Raw genomic sequence first — 22,815 nt, 5'->3', positions numbered from 1 at the left:
TTTTGTGTTATCTGGGAAGAATGACAAAGGACTAAGCAAATAACGGACGTAAGAGACACACGTACACACTTTGTTGAACCGTTGTACCGTGTTAGAGAGACAGACTTTGCTGTGATTAGTGTTCCTAGATTGTTCAGCAAAAACGTAACCACGTAAACTTTGTAGTGAGCATACCGTAGAAGTTACCTGATAAAGTTCCGTCACTTGACCCTTTTGCATTCTTCACAATTCTGAACACGATCCGCAGTTCGCACAGACGCAGAGACATAATAACGTAACGCACACTGATCCGATACTCTCGTACTGAATGATTGAATGTGCGGCTTGAACGAGAACACAGTGACTTTTGAGCAGATCCTTTCATGTAGGTTACCTTGCAAAGAAACAAGAAAAACAAACGAAGGAAATTCAAACGCGGAATTCGTTTAGAAGTTACAACGTTCCTATAAAGGGCACATTTATAAGTTACGACGATTGGATTTCCGTTGAACACTGAAGTAACCGCTATTGCTCCTCCAGTGTCACGATAGAAGTCGTGTTTAACCTCTAAATAGAGGTTTCAAACGTGTAACCTCTACAATATTTGGAAATCTACGTCTATATAAAGGTTGCACATTGCTAAAAGTTAGAATAAAGGGTACCGAGTTAAGAGTGTAGGAATATTCGCGCTTTTCCTACGTCAAAAATTGCATTATCGTGTTATTCCTGTATCCTGCCTTCTGCAGAACTGTATTGATCAACTAATTACTTCCCTCACTCTTCATGTAAACTGTCTGCAGCGGTCGATGTTATCTCATATCTCGAGACCAGAAATCAAGATGACTCACACTATTTCTAAGATTAAAATCGACCGGCTGCACCGCACTGTGTAATGTAGAAAAGATACCAGTCGGAGAGTAGCAACAACTGTATCCATCAGAGTAGGTAATCAGACTGGCAGGAGTTTAGCGGAGCCTGAGTTTAGCGCTGTCAATTTCAATAGTCAGCTCACGGCTGGACGATGCGTCATACAGCATTTGTTATTGCATGCCTCTTGCACATAGCAACATGCGTCGAGACACTTGGTTCTATGGAAGATTTACTGGTGTCTGACGTTCTTCCCAAGCTCCTGAACGTTTTTGCAGCCAACAGGCCAGTTCATGTTAGGACATCGTCTGGATGTATCGACACTTACTCTCAACATCTGGTCAAGTTGCTTCGTGACGTCGACGTTCCCATCGCAATTTGGACAGATATGACAAGCTTCAATGCTACCTTGTGGAGAAACTGGGAACTTGCTGCTTTGGAGGGAAGAGTTTTCCACGCAATTTGCACTCATAGCGATTTGTTGATGCCTGGTGTTTTTGAGAGTTGGCGACACTGTGCATTGAATCTGTACATGCTACCCGAAGGCGCTGATCCAACGAGGACAAAAGGTCTACTGAGAGCGGGAGTGCAGTTGACAGAAATTCTGGATGAGTTTTCGTACACTAGCGTGTTTAACGTGAGTCTCAGAAATGGCAAGGCTTACCTGAGAGGCTACGACAGAGAAGAGTGTCTGACATGTAACCCGCAAGATGTGTTTCACAAAAACTCCCTTGTGAGAACTTGTACACTTGAAGGGCAGAGCTTACTTGTTATGTGTTGGAAGGATGACTGCAGTCACCCCAGTATAAAAACGTTGGTGCACACACTAAGACATAGAAATGCCACAACCAGTGTGTTAGGGATCTCACACAAATCATATAAAGATTTGTACCGCGGTAATGGTATCCTAGGATGTACTTTCGATTTCGGTAAGCACTTGCGTGCGAATCTCATCTTTGCAGGGTATTTTGATAATATGCGTGTTGGGTTTTACGCTGAGAAACCGAAGCATATACCCAAGGAAATGGTTCTACTGAAACCATTCAGCTTGCAAGTGTGGTTGTCTCTACTGTCTTCATTTTTCGTGTGTGCACTTATTGGTTTCTGTTACCTTCACGTACAGCGTGAGGGCAACGTATACTTCTTGGAAATCGCTGTTGCCCTTATCAAATCTCTTCTGATGCAAGGCGTAGTGCACACTAACGACTTTCTCAAGTATCAGCCCTTGCGAATAATATTTGGATTTTGGATCTTTGTGGGGCTGGTTGTATCCATAGCGTTTCAAGGATTGCTCACCTCGTACATAAGAGAAATGCCACTCGAAAAAGGAATAGAAAAATTTGAGAAGAGCTTATTTTCACATCAAGGATACAAACTCTGCGTTTTGAACAAACCTTCCCATTGCGACTCATTCAAAGACATTAACCCAACAGATACATTCAAAGGAGGGTGTCGATGCTACAACTTGGATGGGTCCATTAAACGAGGAAATGACGGGAAGGATACCTTTGCAACAACAAGTAATTTTGACATTCAACATGCTGCTGAACTGCACAACGAACTACTGCAAATGGGTTACACAAAGGTTGACGGAAACATCAAGAGCGCTCTAGCTGGTGCAGTGACGGCAGTTACTTCACCATACCTCCGCGGCATCCGGAAAATTGTGACTCAGGGAGTGGAGTCCGGATTATACGTGGGGGACAGGAACTTCGAAGAGTTCAAGGTGTCTCTTCAAACGTACAAAGACACGATACCACAGAAATTACAGGAACAGGAAGCTTTAAACATAACCGACTTGCGGCCGCCGTTCATACTATGGGCATCGGGCATGACGATATCCGGCGTGTTTTTTTTGGCCGAAATAATATTCCGCCGTTGCAATGGAGTTATGAGGCACGCTATCAGGGTGGCCAGAAGACGCATCAGAAGAACGATGCGCTTGGTACGTCAAAGATTTCCTCGACTTGCGTAATAAGCCTCATTTTTGGATCGCATCACAATTATTGTTGTTGTTTTGTTCAGTGAATTCTAAAATATGAAACACTGAAGCTTCCCTTTAAGGAATACAAGCTTTCATGCAGTACAGTGCAGTCCACTCCCGTGCGCTCCACGCATTCCACTGCACGAAAGCTTGTATCCATTAAAGGAAAGCTTCAGTGTTTTCAGTATTTTATTGTCAAGTGCATCTTGATCCCCTACATTCTTCAGTGCACTCTTCCAAGCTCTCCATTCTACGCTGAACCTGTTTTTCTTCGCTAGTACTTCCACGTGGAATCCACTGTGCTGCGTTTAACTGACTTTGCACTGTCTATGCACATTACGACTATGGCTACCGATACGTTGCATTAAGAATGTCGCGAAGGTTGCCGTCACTGGCTCTAATTCCTGTCACCCGCAGTCGATTGGGATATAAATTATTCTTTCTTGTCGAACGTTCAATTAAATGTATTCCTTTTGTGAACATCGTATATGAGTACCTGATGTCTAATGAACCCTAACAGCACAGCCGATCTGTGGAAGCTCGGGGTACGCAACGGGACCGTCGGCTCACAACTTGCCGATATCCACAGCATTTCCCAGACTGCTTCCCGATGTCTCGAGAAAGGAGAAATGCGATAGTAAGGAGAAATAGGACACTCTGGAGATCTATTTCCGTCTACGAGCCAGTATGCATGGACGCCACGAACTGGTACAGCCGAAGACGGTTCCTTGCCGATCTGTCCCCGGCTACTCGGGCAGCGTTTTCTTATACAACCTGGGAATCCAACGAGTTGGTTGTGACGTAGTGTCATATGATCTCGGGGGTCACCCTTACCGCGGAATTTCCCAATGGTCTGAGTCACTCACGCTGAAGACGGTGGACGCTGTGTTTGTCATCGATGTTGCGAAGGTTTTGAACACTCAGACAATGCTTCGCCTAGGGGGCTGTAATTGGTGCCACGTGTTTACTTTTTACCTTGATACCAAATACCAAAGGTTTCGAAACACCCGGAGGAAACAATTCGATAGATGTCTGCAGATAACTTGAGTCCCAATCCCGGCTGCTATTGATGTTTTTTTGAAAAACTGATCATGATGCTCAGACCCTCGCACCATGTGTAATATTTGTTTTCGTGTACATAGCGTGTACAATTTCATGCCGTTGGTGGTCAATACTTTCACTCGGCAAAATTTTGTGGCCTCACAAAATGGGGAAAAAAAAGTACGATGTAAATTTTTCTCAGTGTGCGACATGATATGCGCATCCGGAAGAGCAAATCTACTCGACATTGCAACTTCCCTTACGTCATTTTCACAGGAAATTGCAAACTAACCATTGGTAATAATATAGCTCAGCGAGATAATACAGGTGCAAATGTATGAAGGGAATTGCCTCAAGACGAGAGCCACCCATATTTCGAACAGAGACTTTCTTCTTCTGGGCACCGTCCTCATGATTGGCATGGTATTTGAAGGGTTAGGTATGACGTGTTAAACGTTCATACGAATAGTGGGTCAACAGGCCGGGGGGAAGAAAAGGTCCATACAGGCTTTTACGGCCCGAAGTCAATGGTCACTTTGTTAGAGTGTGGCGGGGATTATATGAATGAAGTCATCTTGGCTCCAGACTGGTTACAGAAATGCCAGGTTCATGAACAAGGGGACGAAACGGGACAACAGGCACGAATGGGCGAGCATTCCGAATTCCGAAAGATAATGAGGTTAGTGGCTACGTGGGGAATTTTTTCAGAGCAAGCAAAGTCTTTGGTTGGTTTGGTTTTTGTAACTTATATATTTGTTATACAGGGTTCAGGCACGCAATAACGAAGGGAAAAGGTAGTGGCCATGCGGAACATGACATTATCGATAGATGATAGAGGGGATGGAAGAGGAGGGAAAAAGTCTGAGAGTATTTTATTTGTCAAGTGTTTCTAGGGTGCCTCGTGATTTGTTGATAGGGAACGGGTGACGTTGAACTTGTATGCCAGATAAGACTCCCTGTCACGTCTGGCACGTGTGGATCTGTACCCAATTCTAGAATATATCGTTTACTGTTGTCAAAACTGTGACCAGAAACGTTAGCGTGTTCGGCGAGTTCATGGGGAGTTTGTGGGAGATGTCGGTTCTGTGTCCGGTAAGGCGGTTGTTGATTTGTTGGCCGGTTTCACCAATGTGTTGCATAGAGCAGTCGCCGCATTCTATGCAGTATATGACATTAGTGCTCGTACATGTGAATGCGTGGTTAACAGAGTGGGTGTAATAACTGGAAGTGATTTTGATGGAGTTAGCGTGTGGAACGCGCTTGCATGTTTTTCAACGCGGGAGGTTGCAGTGGCGTGTTCCACAGTACCGGGTGTTTGTTCTCCTGATTTTGGCGTTGACCAAGGAGCCTGCTAGGTTTTTTGTACGTCGGTATGTTACCTGTACTGGATGGCTGAATATATTCCCAAGTCGGTCATTGCTTTGGAGGAGGGGCTCGCGTTTCCGGAGAATGACTTTGATATTTGGATGGGCGTTGGAATATCTTGTGATGAAGCTTATTTGGCTCGTGTCACTATCGTTTCGGTGTTCAGAACCTCGTTGCGACCGAGTTTCAGTGCCTTGCGACGGAACTGGGTTAGAAGGGAGTCCGGGTAGTCTCTTTGGGCAAGTGTGTTGCAGAGTTCGTCAAGCTTCCCAGTATAATCTGTGTCGTTTGAACAAACTCTGCACAGTCTTACACTCAGCCCATTAGCACACTCAGCACTACCTTCACTTTAAGAGTCACCACCCGCGCCTTACAGTGGCGCGGGTGGTGACTCTTAAAGTGAAGGTAGTGCTGTTTATAAGTTGGCTTCTTGTGCAGGGTTGTGGCGAGGTTGCCGTTGTCTAGTGATATTGTGGTGTCGAGAAAGTTGATTGACTGAGTTGAGTGTTGTGATGTGAGCTTTATTGTGTTGTGCGCGGAGTTTAGTAGATCGACGAACTTTTGAAATTCATGTTCCTCATGGTTTTCATGTTATAAGCATATCATCGATGTATCGAAGGTACAATGTGAGTTTTAATGCGAGGGCGTTAAGACCTTTGTTTTTAGGCACCCCATGAATATAGTTGTGTACGTAAGTACAACACGGGTGCGCGTACCTGTTCCGTGTACTTGTAGGTGTTGTAGGTTGTTGTTGGTGTCGTTATCCCTTCATACTCCCCAAACGGTTTGCTGGATTTCTACCCGTCTGACGCGAATGTAGTTGTACGGTACAGTATATCGGTTCGTTCCATGGGTTCGTCTGCGTGATTCCATTCGAACATACACATACATCTGATCATGATTGAAGACACAATTATCCCTTTCAACACTCTACAAGTTTAGTGCTCAAAGTGTACGAACCACGGGGAAATGTATGTTCTACACAGGCGAGACGAAGGATGGCTGAAATTCCAGCTGTTCAGGAAAAAAAGGTGGCGACATGCGGACGTCGGCGGAATGCCCGTGCTTTTCATATCGTCTGCAGCATATATATTCCCACTCGCTTTACCGTCATTTATTCGTTTATTTACCTGTCTGTCCGTTCTATTGGGTTTTCCTCAGACGCTTTCAGACATATGTCGGCACAGTTCCCCTAGAAGTCGGCCCAGGACGCACATTTTCCCAGGGCGTCAGTCGTGACGTTGCCCACATACGTGAGGCCGACAACGGCAAGCCCTTTCACCATCACCACCACCACCACCTTTGGAAAACCGTAATGTTGTACAACCGCCCATGACGACGATGCCTATATATGATGTCGTTTTTATCAGTGTGCGTCGGCGGCAGAACATCTACTTCCCCGACAACACAAGCAGGTCCGAGAAACATCTCTGAGACGTCACTTGGGGAAGACGATGATATCCCTATAACATCCGAAATACAGCCCAAAATTATCCCTGTCAGGTAACAATGGCACACCCGGATATGCCTCTGGGACGTATCTGGCAGGTCCCATGGGGCTTTCTTTGGGATTAGCATAGTACACAAATGGGATGTGCCCGAAGGGCTGATCTGGCAGGTCCCATGGGGCTTTCTTTGGGATTAGCATAGTACACAAATGGGATGTGCCCGAAGGGCGCTCCTCCTCTCCTACCCCCTCCATGCTCCTCCTCTCCTACCCCCTTCATTTTTCTGTGTTGCTTGGCTCCCTTACAAAAAAAAAATGCGCACTAAATACTAAGTGCGCCTGCGCAACGGTGATTGAAAATTTGAAGCAGCGAGTTCAGAAAAGAACTATAGTTTATTATTACTACTGAGACTCGCAAATGAGTCTCGCATGTGTAGTTCTACATACATTCTTTGCATGCAGAATTGAAGCACTTGGCATAACAGTAAACCACAATATCACAGTATATAATGAGCAAAGCACAGTAACAAACTGTGTATCACAGATCAGCTTTGTTGTGGTACAAGTACTTTTGCAAGTATTCAACTAGAAATATAAACTGTGTAACAAAGCAGGTCACACAGTTTGCCATGCAACGAAACACAGAACACGCGTGGTCAAAATATACCTATATTTGGGAACAGTGTACTCCCTGTTTATTGTTTGCATACAACACACAAGATATTTATTCACTTGGGGCATTTTTAGAACAGGATGATAAATGGAACGTCACTGAGCCCGTTAAAGGGGGTAACTTTACCAACTAATGTAACCATAAATATATGCAAACAACATAATATGAGGAGGGGGCACATAGGGATGCCTGACTAGATCAGATGTACTATATGGCCTTACAATAATGGACTGCTCTGCTGGAAGGGAGATGCTCCAAAATGTTTATCAAACAAACAGCACAGTAAAAAGAGAAAGCTTAAAACATAATTACCTAAAATGAATCACTGGGCATATCAGCTTACGAAAGACCTGGCTAGAGAGTGTTCCTTTCTCTATGTCACATAAACATGAAATTATCATATAAAAATTAAAAATGACCATAAACATTGCATGGCACCAAAGACTGCAACACACTACAAGGTACCCACTGAACAATCTGTAAAATAAACAGAAAATACCACCTTTCATATTACCCTGGCATTCAAACAATAACAAAGTTCTAATGAAAAAGAGGCTTGAACTTTGCATGAGCATGTTGTGTGAATAAACGCAACAGTGTGTGAATAAAGGATGGCACTTAGGCGATGGCAGATTCAAATTAGACAAGGATATCTCAAAGTTCCAAGTACTGCGCACTTATCAACATGTACAACACATGAAAGGTCATAAAATACTGACTTGTAAAATAGTAAAAAAAGAGTGTAGGTAGCCATACAGGGTGTCCCACCGAAAAGGGCCAGGGGGTAAAGAAAAAACGGAGTGCTCTACACAAATGGAACCAACTGTACGTGCTTGGCAGTTGTGTTGTCTATCCAAAAATATTTTTTTCATCGCCCCTTGTCAATTAATTAGCGGTAATTAAATTTATAACTTTTTAATTATCGATTTTAGCTCTCAGATGTCAATGAGGAAGTTGTAGTACATGTCGAAAAAGACGCAAATGAAGTGGTTCGAGGTCGCTATGACTTGTCGTTTCGTTTTTTCCCGGGTTTAAAAGTTGGTTTCAGATGCCGGGCGGACCGCAGATCGCTGCCCACAATCCGGCACCCGCGGGCGACGATTCCAGCGCCCTCCGGCGTACATTGACCTTCAGATTAGCGCTTGGAGACCATCCTTGGGCCACGTCACCCAAGAGGAAGATATTTCACCTGTTTCACGGCACACCTATCAGAGTGCACTGCAATCGTCGCGCGCGGGCGCCGAATTATGGGGAGCGCTCTGTGGTGCGCGCGGCTTCTGAAACCAATTTTTAAACCTGGGGAAAAACAAAACCACAAGCCATAGCAACCTCGAACCACTTCAGTTGCGTCTTTTTCGACATGTACTACAACTTCCTGATTGACATCTGAGATCTAAAACCGATAATTAAAAAGTTACAAAATTAATTGCCGCTATTTAATTGACAAGGGGCGATGAAAAAAATATTTTTGGATAGACCACACAACTACCAAGCACGTACAGTTGGTTCCATTTGTGTAGAGCACTCCGTTTTTTCTTTAGCCCCTGGCCCTTTTTCGGTGGGACACCTTGTATATGGAAGCACCTATGATACTTCAGGTACTAAAATTCCAGTCCGTTTTGGAAGTGTGGTAATGAAAGCCTCATGTGCTGCTGTCGCTCCCATGGCTTCTCTGCTCCTTGATCTGCTGCCTCTCGTCTGCCTGTGGTGCATGACGAAGCCAAGACATGGCTGCGTTCTCCACGTCTTTCATAGTACCCTCATTGGTAGCACCGGTGGTATTCTCTGCCAGGCAAGCTGTTTTCGATGGGGAGAAACAGAAGGTATCTTTTAGGACAAGGGCTGGGACATATGAAAAAAAGCGATGGTGCTGAGAATCTAGCAATAGGGTCATTGGCAGCCATTATGAATTTCTCCTCCCCACGGTCTTCGACCTTATATAAATGAGTAGTCAGCAGGTTAGGCAGTTTGCTGCAGCTTTACAGGGCAGTTTCTGGTGGACACAAAGCATGGGCCATGAAGAGAGCTGCAGACAGGAACAGCAGGCTATTCGCTACATCATTTCTGAGCCTATTAGTTCCAAGAAAGTGCAAAAGCATGAAATTCGTGTTCTGAAAAAGCTGAAATCCAGAAAACTATATCAAATTACAGTACATCACCATCGATCCCTATGGGCTCAATGATTAAACTCCGCAAAAGCTTGTTAAACATATAGAAAGTGATAAAATAATGCAATGCATAATGGACTAAATTACCAGGTCACCACCAGAACATTACACTGGCATGTACTTTGGTCATAGTCATAAGCCTGGGTTGCTGCTACGTGCCATTTACACATGATGAAATTTGTAAGCAGTTTGGCAGCACGGAAATGCTCTATTTCCTGAAGACATGAAATACTTCCATTTCATGCGGACTGCATGCAATTTGACATCGGATTATTGTTTGGTATGCTCTCTGTCCAGACCAACTGATACGTGCAAGTAGGTCATTATTATTGCCAAACCATAAACCAAATGTTTCAAGAAGTACTGGTTTTTGCTGTTGCCGCGCAAAATTGCAGAATTGAGGCAGAATCCTGCCTTTTCTCAGCAATTCCGAGTTTTTTTAGTTGGCTAATCACTCATATATTCACTGCATGTTATACTTCACGTTTATGCCCTTGATAACGAACAGCCCCGGCATTACTAACTCATTGTAGGAGGCTGGCTGATGTCCAATGTTGAAAAACAATATTCCAGCTGGTCGAGGAGAAATCCATCGATCCGGCAGAACACAAAATGAAAGAAAGCCTCAGTGGAGAGCCGCTGATATTTCGAATAGAGACTGTAGCTTTTGACAGCCGGCTCGGTGGCTCTACACTGAGGCTGCCTCTCATTTAATGTTCGAGCAGGGTATCCAAACTTATTATGAAAGTAAATGCAGGAAGGAAGCTATGTTCAAATTTTTCAGCAAAAAGCCCGCACCCCGACAAAAAACCGAACTTCTCGATCCTTCAGGAAATTTCACATCTCTTTCTTGGCCCTGTTTGAAATGCCGACAAGACGGATTTTCCTTAACTTGCCTTCAGTCACTTAACATGATATGTCTCCGTCACCTCTTCCTCGAAATTATAAGGTTATCAGCCATAGGCTTGCTACGTAGATTGCAGATTTGCGCGTAACATGTGTGCACATGCTTGCTGATCACGTTCCCCGAGACGAACTACACTGGAGTAGGACGATAGTGCTTAATTCATACGGGCAGCCCCTCTCCAAGACCGGTTGACCTAGTTGTTTCCGCAGACAACTTGTCCCCAAAAGCATGCTAAGGAAACAACCTAAATCCATCATCCCAGGACATGTTTACTTTTGAGCTACTTACAGCACAGAACTTTCCAAACTCTCAAGTCGCAGAATCGTCTCTTTTTCTTTGCACCGTACAGGCTGAACTCTCTGGCGACACAGGGGTCTAACAACCGTGACAGGACTCTAAATGTCTTCTCTCGGGTGCTGCTTCCACCAACAGATTTCATGAATGCTACCTGTGACATAAGAGAAGAGCAGTGGAAATGTCATAAGGCTTTGAGAAGTATAGGACGGCAGAAAATAGCTATTTCGCTTATATAAAACAAAATCTGTACCAGTCTGTCCCTTTTGTCCGCACTTTGTTCGAGCTCTCTTTCAAACGTCAAGAAGCCTGCTAATGTCTTGAATGGCTCTTCAATTAGAGCACGGTTAGCTGTTGTCGTAGGTCCCCGGCTCTCCAAGATAAGTTGTAGCTGCTCACTGTGAGACTGTTGTGTAAGCTTTATCATGTGGAGAAGCCTGATCACCTCCTTCTCGAACCCTGCCAAGGAAATGCATCCAGGGGATGAGGAATGTGAAAGGTAATATTGTCTGCATCGTCGCCTCTTACTGGACCTAGGACCGTCATCATTTGGGACAGCTCCCTGCCTCAGCCTTCCATGTAGGTTGCCACCTTAAATTGCAATGTTGCACGTTAAAGAAATCTAGAGCATTCCATTGAGAGACATAATCCGGAACACACCACCACCAACAGCTGAGTTAATGCACTTTTGCCATTTGGCTGTTTTAGACTCCTACAGGGTGCTTCAACCAAGTGCCTCTAAAGAATAGGAGAATAGTCGAATCCGCCTCAAATCTTGCATTCTGCTGGTCATTTGTCTGGATGCATACAGTAAAACATAGAGACTAGGGAACACGAAGGGACAAACACAACACGAATGCATCATCTTCATCAGTTTGCTTGCTTCCTAGCCATTTTTAAATTTGTCTGGAGTTTGTGGGAAACCCCTTCTCCGAGAAGGAACAGGAGTAGCCCACTCCCGGAGAGGGCCCTGTCCGTTCAGCCGCAGGGGAAGCACAGCAGAGACAAGGGAATGCCCTTAAACCATTTATTACCCAAACCTGCTTGTCGAAGTAGAACCCGAAACAGCGCTCCGAACAACCCAACAGCCAGAAGCCTCCCAAACAAGCCAAAAGCCCCTCGTGACGCAAGGACGCGTCCTTTTAACCCAGCACTCAGCGCCACCTGGCGCATAAAGGAGGACGAAGGAGGGCCTACATGTTTCACTGGGACGTATTGTCCCATTGTACCTCTGCCTATCTCGCTGAGTGGCTACCATTTTTCGTTCGTGCACTTTGTGCTGCTGGAATCACAACGTGCGTACCACCAATGACTACAATTATAACGATTTGTGGCTTCTGACCATGTCGTGCTACCCATCAATGCAATATCGAAAGGTATCAGAATTCGTCGTGCATAGCTTGAGCTATCTCAAATCTCAATAGAATACCACTCTTCACCATCTCAAGGAACGCAGACTTAAATGGTGCTAACACTCTCATTTCGTGAGCATGGCTTCCAAGATGGCTTACCCATGCTAATTATTATCATAAAGGCATTCCTTACTGCATATGCAACAATTTGCAATGTGTATTTCTGATCTAAATTTGTACTTGCATTTATACTTTATCCACCAATTTAGTGTCACATATACTGTTGATAGTAAGTCAAACCTTCTGGTCACAGCATACTACAACAGGGGAACATACCACTGATAGTCATGCCTGCATGCTCGCGGTGCAGTGCTTGACGTGGTGTATGCAGATGCGTAGTTGACAGGGGCCTCAGGGGAGCACTGGTGGAACACACGTCTGACGATGATGCCTGAGAGTGAAGTGATGTGCCTCTGACAGACACAGAGCCCCACTGGCGCTGTTCTTGCAGATGATTTGGTAGGTATGTGGTCGGAGACAGCATGCGTCTAGAGGCACTTGGAACTTGGCCCACTGCAGTGTGGGAAAGGTAAGTGGCTGCAAACAGGGGTCAAAGCAGCAGGGCCCTCTCAACAATCATGCAACATTCAGACATTTCGTGAATTCTAGTCGCATGCGTACAAATGGCATTACCAGCTTCAATGCAGTACAAGTAAAAACAATTCTTTCTCAATGATATAAACTAGAGGCAGTCAGTGCGAGCACTTCAGGAGCTACAAAACGAACTGCTCACATTCAATATACGGTGTGTACAACGTTAAGCTTTCCCGAGCGCTTCATAAACACAGCGATAAAATAAAACCTGATGCCATATTTACGCTACTTGACTAAGAAACAGGTGGCACTAATTATGTAGCAGCAGTTTCTTACTCAAGTAGAAGACAAATAGTGCCTAGTTTTCTTTTGTACGCCTAATTATGAAGCGCTCGTGAACGCTTAACTTTGTTCACCCAGTATAATTAGCTTGCTGGAAACAGAAAAAGTATGGGTCATAAATACAGTATTCTTTTTTTTTCTATGGAGACAAATCGCTTCACAAAGGAAGCGAAAAAAAAATCTGCAGTTGTAGGCAGGTGCTACGCTCTCCCGTGCTCTGATACCCTCATTCTCCCTTGTCTCCACCTTTCTCTCTCTCAGACAGATTCTATGTTTAAGGAAAAAGACACAGTACTGAACCGGTTTGAAACCGAGGTGTTTAAAACAGCAGAAAAATTAATAAACAAATAAATAAATTAATAAAACAGTTTGAACGCTCCTACTAAACTGTGAGAGCACAACCCGAACTTAGGTGTTACTGTGAGACCCCGGGCCGAACCAAGCACGTAACATTTCCAATTCAAGCCTCTGCTAATAGTAAAACATAATGTGAAATTAGGAATTAATGCAGACCCCACTAGTTCCGGCAAGGAATTTCAAGTATAAGTAAGTAAAAGGCACAGGGAAGTCGTGTAAATTACAGAGTTGCAACACATGACACTTCGGGGTTGCTTTCGCCGAAAGGAAGAACCCCAAATTTTTGTGCACACCACGGAACTTGCCATGCTGAATGCTCGTTTGACTGTACTTCTTCTCGTCACGCTATTTTTTTATGTTTAATTTTTGTTCCTTTTTGGTTTGAAGCCAGATCAAAGGCATGATAGCACACTGTTCACCCGAGATTACATCTGTTACCACCCTTGATATTTCTTTCTTTTACGTTGTAATGTTTGTACAGTCGTATGGCGGTGCTCTTACTGGGACCGCCACAGGCACAAACACAATGGTGTTCACTAACCGGGCTGCTGCAAGCTGCTCATCTCAGGGGCTTCTTGTGATCCATATCCCAAAGCTCCTTGCATTTCGAAGGGAGTTACACCTGTGGAAACGTTGAGTAGCTCTGGCTTACGTATAATGCCTCAACCAAAGACAGTGATGGCAGGAGATTACTGCTGCAAACATGGTTCCAACTTACTGTGCATATGTCCTTCTTCATTATAGCCTTGCATCAAAAACGGATCATGCATTTCTATGTTCTGGAGTGCTGATTGCTGGACTCCTGGTAACAAATAATAGATTGAACATTATATCAATGAAAAAAAAAAAAAAAAGAATGAACTGGAGTGCATTATCTTACAGTACGTGACACTTGTGTACCCGAACAGCAATGCAAGCGGTGATTCATGATAGCAGCAAAACAGAAAAAAAAAAGACAGTGACCCAGTAATCAGAAAATATCCTCTAACGAGAATAACAGCAAAAGTGCTCACGGACTAACCGTAACACATTTCAAGTCCCACGTAATCTCAGAAGCAGAAGTTATCTTAACTAGCACACTATCAATCCATTCTCACGCTGTAATGAAGACTCCGTGCGGCCCGTGGAAAATGACGAAGAGCCCTCTTGCCTGGTAGGCATTCCTTTGTCCACCTGTTGCTGCCCAACTGAAGCTGAAAAAGCAAGGATTGATACGTGTGGAGTGATGCAATTCGCAACCTCTTCAGCCACTGCCATCTTTCCAGTACGGTACCTAGGAGAATGGGAGCCGAGCTGCCGGACCCGTTAGTAAAGCCTGGTTACTACAGTAAACTCTCAATAACTCAACCGCTTCAGTATCCACCACTGTTTGCTTGAGTTAAGCAGTAATTTGAGTTATTGAATGCATTTTACAATGGAGTAGATATACAAGGAAATAATGGTAGGTTTGAGTTAAGCATAAATTTCAACTTAGAGGGAGTTCACTGTACCTCGTTACTCATACATAGTAGGCTATGCTGCATTGATATGAACTTGTGCAGAAAATGCTCATGCCTACTCTCACATTACTGATATCTTTGCTGCTGCGTGCACAGGGTGTAATACACAATAAAAGCAAACTCTCGAGTTACATATGCAGAAAGGTAGCTCACTTCTTAGTGGCGTTAGCGTTGCATACGTAAGTGGTGTAGGGGGTCTGGAGTACGCAGGCGGTGTCGGAGGCCTTGCATGCGAAGGTGGTGTAGGGGGCCTTGGGGGTAGGGGTGGTGGTGTAGGGGGCCTTGGACGACAATAGCCATCTGGGTCTTCTGCTTGGTCGGGATCAGACGATAGGTAGTGGCACTCTTCGTCATTTCTTTGGGTTCTACGCTTCTTTCTTTTTCCCCGCCCCAGCTCCTCATTGCCGCTGCACAGGTCTGAAGTCTCTTCCGCTGCAGCCAGTTTCGCCCTGGCTTCCTCATAAGTGGCTTCATGGTGGTGGAGGGAGTGCAAAAAATACAACTTGTCAGTGAAGCATTTGACACTGTACTGTTCTAATATTGCCATACCAAATGCACACAGCTTCACAAATCTGCAGGGAGTCCATTATGGTTCTGGTTTTGCCCCAGATCTCGTGAGCTGCTGCAGTCTTCTCGGATTTTTCTCGTTAGGCCACATGCAGATGCCGTCATTTTCCCAGTTTGAGTGCACAACTGCGACACTGTCATTATCTTCGGGAAATTTCCCAAGTACAAAGTTCTTCATACCTAAGAAAACACACTTATACAGTGAACCCTCGTTAATATGACCCCCGATAATCTGACATACGCGTTTTACGACCATACTCCTGGGGAACAATGCACTGAAACCTCTGCAAATCTCCTCCGTTAACATGACAATTCCGTATTATGACCAAAATTTTTGGGAACGACCATGGTCATAATAACGAGGGTTCACTGTACAACAGCAACATATTTGGTGCATTTCCACAAGCAGTTTTCACACACCCCTTATCGGCAATGGAGCAGTGGCATTATGGCAAACCGATTTCCTGTTGGAAGCCTTACACATTTCTTCATCACTGCGTTCAGCGGCCAGAACCTCAACTGCGAAAGTTTGCGAGCAGCATGAATTCCCAGCAGTGAAGATTTGCAAGGGTTACTGTACAGGTCACAAACATCTAGATATTTCCTCCCAATCACAACGAGACTTTCCGAAGCACAGCTGTGCGCAAAGTTCTCAATAACCACAATTGATCCGCAAGAGAGCATGCAGGTGTTGTCCCGCTTGCGTGTGCGCAATGCGAATCTTCCTGTTAGTACAACTTTTTTGTACTGCGGTCCGGTGCAACCTGGTGGTAGCGGTCCAGCTCTGTGGGTCATTGAGCATTCAACTTCATTTCGTTCGTGCCTCAAGCTCGCCAGATGGTTGTTCCTTTGCTCCATGAGACGATTGTATAGCTGCTCCAGCGGTCTCTCTGGCTTCCGTATAGCTCCTTTTAGGTGCCTCATGAAGTTCTCAAAAGGAAATGCGGAGAACTCGTCTAGTGTACCATGAAGACGAACGTCGTCACAAAGGTGGATGAGGTTATGTACGTTATGGGATACGTTATAAGATCCATAGAGAGAGATAAACACCTCCACGAAATGACGAAGTAGCCTTTCGGCATAGTTCACATGAAGTCGGCACAACCTGGGGCTGCATAGGATGACTAGCGCACAATGGAGGACCATAAAATTGTCAAAGAAAGGGGCTGGTATCTTAGACAGCAGCACAACTGGACCAGTACCCAGCAAACCAAAATCCATACCTGCGATGAACCCCGAACCATGCATTGGGGCGATGCGTTCGTTCCCGGTAGGAATGCCAATCCCCGAAAAAACTCCGAAAAACGCACAACTTGGCCACCCGAGTAACGTCCCCGCAAGCTACCCGGGGATCACCCGAGCGATCAAGCTGGGATGATACTGCGTGCGTCTTTTGAGGTATTGCAGTGAAGCATGCATGCGGCCCAGAGCTCGCGGTAGCTCCTCCTCCCGCTACCCGCCCACTGCCGTGGCTCAGAATGGCGAAGAGCACTGAAACTACTGCTTTGGAATTTCAGTAAAATATATTTATTTCCTAAGCGCACATGGCCTTGTACACAACACGTACTACAAACGAGAGTACATAAACACCCCACTGTTGGAAAAACCTCTGAAACTCAGTGGAGGTGCAAGGTTCCACCTATTCTCGCTTCACAAACACATTCACAAACTTCTCTCATCTCTCTCAGAAGAGAAAATAGAAAAAGGGTGGGTTGAACAGTAAACTGAGAAATGTTTGTATACAGGGTGTCCCAGCTAATGTGAACCACGGTATTAAAACAGGCGAAGCGTTCTACGCGAACAGCAGCTGATGAGCCTTGTTAATCTGCCTACCCGTTTTCCCCCAATGCTGCTAATAAATAACTTAGGGGTAACAAAGCAAAGTTTTTCACTTCTTATATAGGGTCTATGTGTCAACCAGAAGGTATAGACTGGTTTGAGAAACACCTACCCCTGTGTCTAAGTCAAAGTACACTTTTTTTCTTTTTTCAAGAAAAATGCACCGCGTTACAACTGGGAAATCCACAGAAAAGGTGACATTTTTTCACATAAGCGTGGACGCTATTTTATCGAAAGGCACAAAGCTCGTGACAGATTGTCACTTCTGATGTTATTTCGTATTGTGGTAATTTCGCGATCTTTTTGCTACGAACGTCGTCTACGTAAGGCATTATTAGGCAATTACTCACAGCTATTTAATTTGTCTTAAGGAAAAGATACATGTGACCAAAACATACCACTTTTCGAAACATTCAACAACTGTTCTTGATATACAACACTTATAGCCTTTTCTTGTTACATTCCTCGTTCCATCATATGTGGCTGACACATACTGTACATGACAAAAGTCTTCGATTTTTACCTCGCATAATAGAGTTTTAAGGAACAACGTTTTAAGTCAGATCACAAGGAAATATTGTATACAGTACTTCAATTAGGTAAACGATGCTCCAGAAAATATCACAGTATAACTCCCCTCTGCACTTTTGGCAAGCAGAAGCTTCGAGCGGGCTACATTCTAGTCGTTTGAGCATGCATGAGAACTTGACAAGACAGTTTGAAGGCTGCAAATGGATGATTTGAGTGTTATGAGCACTTTAGTATACAGAGTAAAGTACATACGAATGACAATCTTGCCCCAGATTGAGGGCGCTTAAGTTCTTTTTTTTTCCTTTACGACCCTTGTAGCTGAAGTTCTGTGCCACATCATCTGACATAAGTTCACACAAAGCAGTCTAGTGATGTCTCTTTCGTCAGTGCCCCCACATCTCAGAAGAACGTGCTCGCGCATCATTAAGAAAAGCCATGAGATACTCAACTGACGAAAACAGAACTTTACGCACAACCTTATCCAAAATACATGTAGACAATGCGCGTGGATTGTGCAGAACGTACCAATTATAGCCTTTGTGATGATAAAGAGAGACATCGAATCGCAGAAGTTCTTGACGATATTAGAATGGCTCCCTGAAGATGTCATTTTCTGCAGGCCCTTCCGTTGGTGCCGTTGTTAACTTGGCCAATATGAGGTCAAGCCGCACGGTGTGGTGCTCCTGAATAAGCTTCATGGTATCCACCATTCTGAGCAATTGAGCTGTAAAGGTTAAAGTAAATTACGTTAATTGCATTGCGCCCTTTCGCTGGAAGCAAAGAGGCAAAGTGGAGGTATTTACTTCCGGTGTGGGGAAATCTCCTGAGACAGCCCTCGAGAAGCACCTATTAACACCCTAAGACCTAGAAGAAGAAACAACGTTGCACACGTTGTACAAAAGTTGCAATCTGCCACAAAATCAAGGGAAACGTTGAAAGCTACATACCTGTGACATGTGTACTTAGATAATTATGTTAAATAAAATATTCTGATCACCTGTGACCGATGTGCAAAGCATCTGCTCCGCTGCAAGATGTTGGCATCTAAACAGGAGATGACATTTTTTACGTCAAAGCACATGATTGTCTCATGAGTACAGAGTGTTAAAAATGTGTTTACAGATTTGGAAATATGTGCAACATGAATGGAATGAAAAAGAAGAAAAATGGAGATGTAGGCACTCGTTAAGAGCACCAGCTATTCACGCACAATATCTGGGAGAAAGAAAAGGAAATAAATTAATGACAGAGGGAATCGTATGCTTGGTATAGTACGCGATCATTTTTTTTCTTTTTTATGACTACGGAATTATGATCTGCAATGCACTTCTAACATACAGGAAAATGTTCCTACCATGTGCAGGATATACACTGCAGCAGTACGGGGGAGGGGCCACTCATCTGGTTGATTTCTGCTTGGGATACGCACAGCTGAAACAGTTTGCTTTGCAGCTAGTTCACCATACAACAGTCAACGCATCACAATATCGTTTGGGAGAATCTCTATTGGCATACCATACTGTGAAGTTTGTGCGTCTGGTTGCCTTATTCGCTGGGACTGAGACAGCTGGGCTGACTGCCCCACTGGCTGAAGTAGACGCTCATTCATTTCCCTCGTCTGCCATTGCATCGTTGTATACTTGGCGGACTGTGTGGGACTCTGTGTGACAATGTCGTAAGCGATATGAAGCGCATAAAGTGTCAAGTTCATCCAGTGGCTCTGAAATTTAGGTTGGATTGGTTTGCCAACCATGCTGAAAGCATGTTCAAAAGCGTTTTGTATGGCTGGAAATACATAATTCTGCGTACCCCGATGGGAAATTCAGGGTCCGGATGCCCAGCTTCATTCACTGCATGATGAATGTCTTAATTTTACCAGCGTTAAAGTACAACACGTTCAATGCAAGGCCATGAAACACTGGAATGAATCATACGGTGAGAATAAGGTTGCCAAGTAGGTGGAGGCGGCACATCTTGGATTGGTCTGCGATTTTTGACGCTGCAGCAGAGACAGCGTGACAGCATTTCTCCTATTTTCAACAAAGAGTGATCATGTTCTGTAACAATGACTCACTTGACATACAAGGGAGGTCTTTCAGTTCGGGAGAACAGTCATGCTGCAGAAGTTGGCGTGACAGAATTTTCTACAAAGAAAAATGTACTGACTCTACGCTTCCTAAATTGTGGTAATATAGATTAATTTACCTTGAACGTCGCTCAAGTCCATGTATGTTAGTGGAGAGTGTCCTTCAAAATTGCACCTCTGACTGAACATCTGTACAAGCGTCCATGCACTTTAGTCATCGACACTTTGCCATCGGTAACGCCTGTTCCGTACAAGCGTTGCTCAAATGAGCCATATGTGACCCTCGCTGGTGTAACACATGTACTTCTCCTTCTATACCTTCATCGGAAGCGTCTTCATAAATGTCCGTGACATCCGAACCACTTGTTTGAGAATTGCGGAATAGAAACGCGCCGTGTTCCAAGAGCATTGGACCGCTGTTACTCGTATTGTCGTGCCCTGACTGAGGGTACCGGCTACCCTCGATGCCCTCACATTGTTAGTTTCGCCGCTGTACCTTACGGAACGTATTGCTTGCTGGCTCTCACTCACGGGGACACTGACATTTCGTCGAGATGTGCGTGATGGCATCCACATTTTTTTTGGCACCTCAGCGTACAGTCTGGTTCCAGAGTGGTGTCTTTTCTCCCAGCTACACTCACAAGCAGTCAAACAAATGGACACATTTCAACTCGCTCACACAACTCACACCACAACGCACAACTCGCTCACAATTGTAACATCACACCACAACACCTCCATCCTGCAACCCGGACGAGCTTGCTAACGGTTTGAACGTTTGAATATCGCTCCCACTGGCCGCCTAGAAGCCGCGCAAGTCGCGTATCTTATTAAAACCACAAAATACTGGATGTGCCATGCGTAAATATGAAGAGTGAAATTGATAAATTTTACATCGTGTTCGGTAACGACCATATTAAGGATCACGTAGTAACGTTACGAAATGCAGCCGCAGTTGCGTACCGCGCAAGCGCAGTTGGAGGCGCGAAGGGTTCGAGGCGTCTGCATTCTCGCAGGCAGCTCTCACAGGGATGAATATGGGACGATTTCCTATTGCTCGCTCCCGGAGATCTGGGGGACGACGCATGGATCAACTCATCCCGATGAGGCCGTGAGATGAAAACGGGATGATCTGGGAATCATGTGTGTTTGCTGGGTATATAGCACAAAAAGTCGAAATTCACTGGCCTTCCATTTGTCGAGCTCCGACAGGGTCCTTGGACGCCTCCCAAAATCGGAGCACAAGTATGGCTCAACCTTGATGCAGGCTAGTGAAATTTCGTCTTTCACACTGCTCCCCAGACGAAACGATCTATCACCTCTGAACCAGAGGGTTAGGAGCTTATGCACTACACCGAGGCACACCAAGTGCATGTAGTCGAGAACGGTCTGCTTTATCGTGTCTATCGGGAGCTCAAGCATAACGGTGTCAGTTACATGGTGTTGTTCATACGTGTGGGCTCGAAAGGCAGCATCGGTCATGAGTGGAGCATCTAACTGGGGAAAGCACACACGGCCCTGCTCATACACGCCTTCAGTTGAACACTTTGTGCAGCTATAGTAAGCGTTGTGCGATTTCACACCAAGTACATACGCCTTGGCAGGGGCATCACAAACAATCGCTGCTAGCCTCAGTGTGACATGTTTGCCGTTGATTTCGAGGCCACTGTCCAGGAGCTCTTTCATCTCTCTAACGAAGGGCTCAAGAAACGTGCTAGCACAGACATGCTTGGCTTTCCCGTAGTAAACACCAATCGGAAATGGACGGTGTTTTTTGTCGCCCTTTATGTGGCAAAGAACTGGCCAAAATTGGTCTGTCGAGCTTTTCGTGAGAGGGAGCCCGTCGACGTTAATGTTCACAAACACCTCATCAGGAACACATCGTGCACCTTCGAACGCCGACAAAAGTCCGTTTGCTAATCCAAAATGGCAGTACTTTCCGTCTCCCATTGGCACTACATCAACAGCACACCGGGGGGTTTTAAGCAAGGTCCTTGCAGAAGCTGGCAGGTCAGCAAACTGGGGCTGGGCCCTGAGTAACTTCAAAAGGTTCGTGAGGTCAGTGTGCGAAACAGACGACCCAAGCGCCCATGCTCTAAGCCCATCCTCAAAAGAGGCGGGAGAAGACGCCCCGGCGGCAGCCGCTTCCTCCGAGTCAGAAGACCGTGATGCAGTCAAGTTCGCACATTCAATGTCACGAACCTCATCCACATCACTGCTCCCGTGGTCGCCAACAATTGGATCTACCAACACGGGACGTGGTTCATGATCGGTAGGAGAGTTCACCAACATCGAAAGCGGATCGCTTGGCTGGCCCACAAACATCGAACGCCTTTCACTGCCGTCGTCACCATCGTTGCGAAAGTCATCCGATTCTCCCCCATTCATCACGCAAAAGCTTCCCGCTACAGCTTGGCTCACATGACGATGAAGTGTTCGCCTTGATGTTCGCTTGCTGCGTCTCATGACTCACACACTTTGAGGAGTAGCTCACGATGTTCCTAAATCAAAGTTAAACGAAGAAAAACGCGCGTTGAGCATTGCAACGCTTTGCAGGCTTACAAACTACAACAGCAAGCTTCACTCTTGATTCCGGATAACGCACCAACAAAAGTATACTTACAATTCGTTGACATAACGCCGTTGTTGAGGGCAGCTACATCGACAAGGCCTCTGGGAGCACATGCGATCGCAAGAAGACCGTTGAAAATTGAACCCCAAGCGTGTAACACGGCAACGGTTAACCGCGGCATAAAAGAGTTCCCGGATGCGAGCAGCCTTTGACTTGTTCAGTACATTGCATCAAGTGTGGCGATTACTGATAATGTGGATGTGTATTTTTCAGTAGGTGTGAAGTGGACAATAAGGATTATTTCAAGATGTGGTTTCTGTGCACGTAATCGAAGGCATACTCATGAGATGG

General features: G+C 45.1%; 1 protein-coding gene across 3 annotated transcripts; it reads right to left on the bottom strand.

The window, feature by feature from the left end:
• Positions 1–18,619: 18,619 nt before the first annotated feature.
• LOC135376808 (uncharacterized) lies at positions 18,620–20,512 on the bottom strand. Of its 3 annotated transcripts, XM_064609279.1 has the most exons (8): positions 20,012–20,512; positions 19,890–19,950; positions 19,741–19,836; positions 19,616–19,656; positions 19,322–19,466; positions 19,161–19,237; positions 18,804–18,850; positions 18,620–18,670 (listed from the first exon to the last, which is right to left on the bottom strand). In XM_064609279.1, the coding sequence occupies exons 3-8, from the start codon at positions 19,829–19,831 to the stop codon at positions 18,664–18,666; spliced, it is 408 nt and encodes a 135-aa protein (XP_064465349.1). In that variant the 5' UTR covers positions 19,832–19,836; positions 19,890–19,950; positions 20,012–20,512; the 3' UTR covers positions 18,620–18,663. The 3 variants fall into 3 exon arrangements, with proteins under 3 accessions (XP_064465349.1, XP_064465346.1, XP_064465343.1); XM_064609276.1 differs by having other exon boundaries at positions 19,741–19,950; XM_064609273.1 differs by lacking the exon at positions 19,890–19,950.
• Between the last annotated feature and the right edge of the window lie 2,303 nt (positions 20,513–22,815).

The sequence above is a fragment of the Ornithodoros turicata genome, chromosome 1 (assembly GCF_037126465.1).
Source record: "Ornithodoros turicata isolate Travis chromosome 1, ASM3712646v1, whole genome shotgun sequence".
Lineage (NCBI taxonomy): Eukaryota > Metazoa > Arthropoda > Arachnida > Ixodida > Argasidae > Ornithodoros > Ornithodoros turicata.
Note: the sequence above shows the minus strand (reverse complement) of the source record. Positions and strands in the feature narration are given on the sequence as shown.